The sequence below is a fragment of the Pistacia vera genome, unplaced genomic scaffold, assembly GCF_008641045.1.
Source record: "Pistacia vera cultivar Batoury unplaced genomic scaffold, PisVer_v2 Contig728, whole genome shotgun sequence".
NCBI lineage: Eukaryota > Viridiplantae > Streptophyta > Magnoliopsida > Sapindales > Anacardiaceae > Pistacia > Pistacia vera.
The window spans coordinates 521,233-528,156 of NW_022196588.1; the positions used below are offsets into that span (position 1 = coordinate 521,233).

A 6,924-nucleotide genomic window follows, 5' to 3' on the forward strand; every position below is an offset into this window, starting at 1 on the left:
CTTCATGCATGTAATAGCTTTAATTTTTCATTAACACATACTGGATTTCTTATCAATAGTTTTTATAATCGCACTCCATTTCATTTATTTGTTAGTCTGTAATTAATTTCCCATTTATTCAACGAAAATAGTGCAAGATTAAATTAAGAACTCAAATCAGAAGATCGATGATCCTAATTTTTTTTCAAAAGCTAATTTTTTTTATTTTTTTTATTTTTTTTTATTTTTTTTTTTTGCAAAAGCTCGTTCATATATTGAAGTAATAACGAAGACAGCTAGAGGAGAGCGATCAATGCATAAGAGAGAAAGCAGCTGCAACATACTGCCACTTAATTTATTAATTAATAAAACTTCAGACAGCAAATCAATTTCTCACACAATCTCACATATCACAGGGGGAAAAAAAAAAACAACTGAACTTTTCAATCGACTCAAGAACTTCTTGATTTATTTATTTTTGACAACCAAGTAACAGCCATTTTTGTTCCTTAATTTTCTATGCCTTGGTAAGATGAGCAGCAAGATCAGTCATAACGCTGACCATAAAATCCAAATATTCATTCGGAACTGGAACATCCTCACTTCGTTTCTCATATTCAAAAGTCAGTTTCAGCAAGCTTCCACTCTCTTTAGGAATAACTTGAATGATGGGCTTCCAGCTCTTGTAGTTCTTGAACACATCTCCTTCCAATCCCACAAGACCCACAGTCATCGTTTCATCGTCCACTTCGATCCTCTCTTTGTAACTCTCGCTCCTTCCCGCTGTAAATCACAAGAAACATAAAAGCTCAGAACAGAAGAGAATCCTAACAAGCGTTATAGACCTTGTTATATAAACAACAAGATCGAGAGATTCGATTTAAATTTAAAAGAAAAATAATAAAAAAATCAAATTTAACCTAGTTTTTCCTTACCAACAGTATAATTCCACAACTTGATGGAGCCAGCGGTCTCCCAGTCACCTTCATGAACCTCAACAGCCTGCATATTTGAAGGAGTGGCATTGGGGAGATGGTGGCATTGGCTTTTCCAGACATTGTAGAACGCCGCAGCCGGCGCGTTGATTTCTAAATCAGCCTCCAGCTTACCAGTAAGAGCCATCTCAATCTAGTGTAATAAGATTATAGAAACGATCGAGTACGAGAATCAGTATGGTTCAAGAACATTATATCGCCTCCCATTATATAGAAGTTAATTGAAGGGAAGGAATCACTATTCAGACAATAATTGAATGCCAATCTATTACTAATTTATTCAATGAATGGTTGGATTTGTAAATTATATTAAAAACAATCCTCACGTTCATAGTTAATGGGACCGAAACACATAATTTAGTACATTAATTAGTCTAAATATTTATTAAATTAATCATTTCACGTAATACCTTGACCTTTACAGCTTTTCAAACATCCAAACAAATCAATCGTCCACGTAAGGCTCCATTAATAGTGTTTTGAGATTTCAAAATAACACATGAATCATGTGTTTAAAGGAAATTAAAAAAATATGGAATTACATTGTTGTAATGCATGATAAACAGCACAATGAAATACTTAAATAAAGCTCAATTTTATAGCTAGCTTCATATAATTATTTTTAATATCACCTTATTACTAATGTGACATTGATTAATCAATTGTTCACATTATTTCATATATTTACCAAAAATATTTTCTCTCTTAATGTCAAGATTTCCTAAAAAGAAACACTAAATTTTATTGGATTATTAGTATAATCAATTAATTAGGTTTAGTTAATTAGTTTAGTTAGCTAATTAATCTGTTAGTTAGTTAGTAATCTGTTAGCTAGTTGTTAATTAGTTGTTATGGTTAATTAACTGTGGTTGACTAACTATGGTTACTTGTATATATATAAGCTTCTCTGCTTGTAAACGAATCCCTTAAGCTGAATAAGAATTTTTCTTCTCTCAAATGCAATTTGTTCATGGTATCATAGCAGTGTTTTTCAACTGCAAAATTAGTAGCTTCAATTAAAGATTCAAGTTAGAATCGACTCTAGAATCAACTCTGGTTTTCTCTTTTCTTCTTTATCTCTATGAAATTAGAGTAATTTCATCCAGCTGTTAGCTGAAATCTGTTATTAATTCGGCTGAATTCTTGCACAAAGCTGAAATAAATTCATCTCAAAATGTCGAATGTTACTTACTCGAGTTCACCTCTCTACATACATCCATCAGATACACCTGGTTCAGTTCTTGTTTCAAAGCAACTTATGAAAATTATGGAATTTGGAGTCGTGCGATGATTGTTTCTTTAAGAGCAAAAAACAAATTAGGGTTTGTTGATGGATCTTGTGAGAAGGCAAGTTTCAATCAATCTTTGCATGCACAATGGGAACGTTGTAATTCCTTGGTGTTAGCTTGGATCTTCAACACTGTTTCAAAGGAAATATTCAACAGTATTGTATACTCTAGTAGTGCGCGACAGGTTTGGCAAGATCTTCAAGAACAATACCACAAGGTTAATGGCACAAGAGTCTTTGGTATCCACAGAGAGATAGTTAACCTGGTGCAAGGAACTCACTCGGTTGCAGTATATTACAACAAACTAAAAACTCTATGGGATGAACTCAGCTCATTGGTGAGTTTGCCACCACCTGACAGTGAATCAGCTAAAGCATATTTGGCACATCTTAACCAACAAAAACTTCTACAGTTCCTTATAGGACTTAATGACTCATATGCATTGGTGCGAAGTCAAATTCTGTTAATGGTTCCCCTACCTTCTATCAAACAGACTTATTCAATTGTGAGTCAGGATGAAAGCCAAAAGGTCTTGACTAGATTTAATCAGAACACTGAAGTTACTACGACTCTTTACTCACAAGGGAATCAGAGAAATCAGACTCAGAGTTCAAAATATAAAGGAAAAAAGTCCTATGTTGAATGTGATTACTGCCACATAGCAGGACACAAGAAGGATAATTGTTACAAATGGCATGGATATTCGGCAGATTTTCAGTTTACCAAGAATAAGTCAGGATCAAAAGCTAAAGCCAATCAAGTTCACTCAAGTCAAGAATCAGCTTCACAACCTGAATCAACAACCAACAGCAACAAAGGAGTTAGCTTGGGCAATGTTTTAACTTCAGAGCAGTATGCTCAATTGATTCAGTTACTGGGCAAGGAGAACTTGGGAACACCATCAGCTAACCTAGCAAGTAATATTATTTCCTTATATTCAAATTATGGTGTTATTGATGATTGGATTCTTGACTCGGGAGCCACTGATCATATGACACAATAGTGTCTGAAATTTTACATCATCTGTTGATAATAAATCATCTACACCTGGTTATGTTAGTCTCCCAAATGGAACAAAAACATCAATTCAACGTATAGGTACTGTCAACCTACAAGAAAATTTGTCACTAGATAATTTTTTATACATACCAGATTTTAAGTACAATCTACTATCAATTTCTAAGTTAGCCTCTGATGGTCAGTGTTCTGTCACTTTTTATCCAGAGATCCAGGATCTTTGGAGTGGCAGATTGAAGGGGATTGGTAAGAAATACCAAGGGCTATATCATTTCATGCCAATCTCGAAAATCAACTCTTTTTTTCCTAGTTTTGTTTCAGCCTTAAGTACACATTTGGGAACCAAAGTTTCTGATTGTAATAAAGAAACAGATTGCAAATCTGTCAATGTAGCTATTAATTCTTCAATAAACACATTGTCTCAAAATAAGGATGTTGTTCTTTGGCATATGAGATTAGGACATGCTCCCTTATCAATCTTGCAGGATTTACATCATACTTTTAATAATCATTACAAGTTCCATTGTGAAACTTGTCCTTTAGCCAAACATACCAGGTTATCTTTCCCTACCAGTAACACAACCACTTCTCATGCATTTGAACTGCTGCATTTAGATGTTTGGGGCCCTTACAAGGTTGCCACTCAAGGTAATGTACAATTCTTTCTCACTATGGTATATGATTTCACTAGGATCACATGGATATTTTTGCTGCAGTTCAAGTCTGATGTATTCCAGACTTTGAAGAATTTTTTGCAAATGGTTCAGAATCAATATAATCACACTCCTCAATATGTTAGAATTGACAATGGCACATAATTTTTCAATAATCATTGTTGTGAATTGTTGTCTAGCTTAGGGATTATACACCAAAGCACTTGTGTCTACACTCCACAGCAAAATGGAGGGGTAGAACGCAAGCATAGGCACATTCTTGCCATGGCTGTTAGTGATTAGTAAAAAGTAGAGGACCTGCTTGTAATTTCTGTTTCTATTATCTTGTACGGTGTCGTTTTGATCTTGGTGTTTTACTTTGTTTGTAACGACAGATAAGTGTAAAAAGCTTAGCTATCTTCTTCTTCTTCTTAGCTTAGCTCGTCTCTACTTCTCAATCTTGAGTATAAAAGCTTGAGCAAATTGTAACTAATTCAGTTAATGAAAAGTCAATAATTCTTCCACTCTCTTTCATTTTCTATTAATCTTTGAGTGTCATATGGTATCAAAGCCACACGACTAATGTCCATGGCTAGAGTTCCTGGTAACGATCTGTCAAACAAGAGTACAGAGAAGATGCTTAACAGCTCAATCAGTACTCACGCTTAGATCTTTAGCTCCAGTCTTCAGGTCATCACTCCAAAATTGACCAGAGATAACTACCGAGACAACTATCGGTTTTGGAGGTCTCAAGTTCTCTCTACAGTAGGAGCTCACGATCTTGAAGAACACCTAACAGGTTTGATTCCATGTCCAGAACCTCTTATTGTTTATGATGATGATTTGAAAGAGCTCGGCTCAAATGGAATTAAGGAAACCCTAGGAAAAGAAAAGATTAATCCAGAGTACATAGTCTGGAAAAAGACTGATAAGTTTCTTGTAACCTGGCTCCTTGCATCAATTAGTGAATGTATGTTTAGTCAAGTGTCGAAATGCAAGCTGTCTACTGATATTTGGTTCACTCTTGAAAACGAGTTCTTAGCTGATTCTAAAGCTAGAGCTTTAAATTTGAAAAACCTGCTTCAAACCACGCAAAAAGGCAATCTGAGTGTGAGTGAGTATGTGAAGAAAATGAAAGGGATTGCTGAGAGTCTATCTTCCAGTGGTCAAATTGTTTCAGATGAGGAAGTGTTACAATATGTCTTAGATGGATTAGGTCCAGAATTCGATGCAGTTGTCGTTAATCTGACCTCCAGGATTGAATCCAAGTTTGATTCAATTACTTTACAAGAGGCTCAATTCCTGCTGCAAAAATATGAACTGAGACTTGAGAAATTTAATTCTCCCGATTTTTCAAATTGTTCAGTAAATGTGGCTTCCCTCAGTCCCAATTTAACTAAGTCTCACAACTCAGCATCAGGACATTTAAACTCTGTTGAAAATCCTTCTAGAAGTACTGGACCTGGACATTTTGGATCAGTTAACCATATGGTTCCGCTGCAGAATGCTGTATCTGTACCTTCACAGAGTTATCCGTTGACAGTTGGTGGTCCATCAATAAGTCAGAATGCTCCTAATCTCTTATCTGAGGTTATAAGTCAGATGTCTAACTTACCTGCCTATAGACCCTCTGGATTTGTTGGAAGTGGCAGAGGCAGGGGCAGAAATAGTGGGAGAGGAAAACCGATTTGTCAAGTGTGTGGCAAAATGGGACACACAGCAATTCAATGTTATCATCGTTACAACACCAGCTACAATGGATCGTTCAACTACAATGGTTCTTCTCCTCAATTTAATACCAATTATACTGGTGGTACCTCAGCTCACTTTAATTCACCACACTTTAATTCATCACAAAGGTTTAGTGGTTTTTCTCAAGATCCTGGTGCTGGTACTGGCAATGTTAACACTAATGCATTTGGTCCTATGTTTGCTCCTGGAAATAGTCCTTATGATCATCACTCACAACAGCATGGAAACCACAAACATCAGTTTCAAAAGTATCAATCTGATCAGCAAAAGCAGTCTTCCTACTCAACTCAACAGCCAGACTTCAAGGTTCCCAATCCACAAATGCAATCCTCACAAATGCAAACCCCAAACCAAGCCTTCTTTGCTGCCCACTCAGCTACATCCTTTCCAAACATGAACCCATTTCAGCCTACCACTATCACTTCCAACTCATCACTTGACCCAGCCTGGTATATGGACTCTGGTGCAACTAATCATGTTGCATCAGATCCAAATCAATTAACAATCAGCCGCAACTATGATGGTAATGATTAACTACAAGTAGGCAACGGTGAGTCTCTAAACATTTCTCATGTTGGTTTTGCTTTGCTTCCTAGTTCCTTAAAATCCAAATGTGTTTACTTAAAGAATGTACTTTGTGTGCCTAGGATTACAAAGAATTTACTTAGTATCTCAAAACTTACCAAAGATAATAACGTTGTTGTTGAATTTGATTGTGATTATTGCACTGTAAAGGACAAAGCTTCCAGAACAGTTCTGTTGCAGGGAGGACTTAAGGCTGGGCTGTATCAGTTGCAAATACCTTCTAACCTGTCACCACATACTTCTCCTTCCCTGCTGTCATCTGCTGTTACATCTAGTAGTCAGTCTATTTCTGTTCCTCAAACTTATGTTACTGCTGTTGAAAAACCAGTTTTAGGACCTACTTTACATGAAGAAAATAAGGCTAGTTCGATTAATAACTGTCATAATATGACTGAAATACAGTCTTCTAATAACAGGTGTAAGTCAGAGGTCACTGACTCAAATTCTTGTAAACAATATCTGCCTTGTAATGTGTCCTCATCTATACCTTGTAATGTGTCCTCTTTAAATAAAACTCAGTTGCTGTTACCTTGCTTATTGTCTCAGCAGTATGATAAGTTGAATGAAATCACCAGTAATGCATCTTCTTTACATAATGCAACTCCATTTCATGATACTTTTTCAGTGAATAATACATCATGTGCCCTTCAAGTT

General features: G+C 35.8%; 1 protein-coding gene across 1 annotated transcript; it reads right to left on the bottom strand.

Moving 5' to 3' along the window:
* Positions 1-297: 297 nt before the first annotated feature.
* Positions 298-1,202, bottom strand: LOC116114948 (MLP-like protein 34). The gene is made up of 2 exons (XM_031401080.1): positions 915-1,202; positions 298-762 (listed from the first exon to the last, which is right to left on the bottom strand). Exons 1-2 carry the CDS (start codon positions 1,099-1,101, stop codon positions 497-499), a joined length of 453 nt encoding a protein of 150 aa, XP_031256940.1. The 5' UTR covers positions 1,102-1,202; the 3' UTR covers positions 298-496.
* Between the last annotated feature and the right edge of the window lie 5,722 nt (positions 1,203-6,924).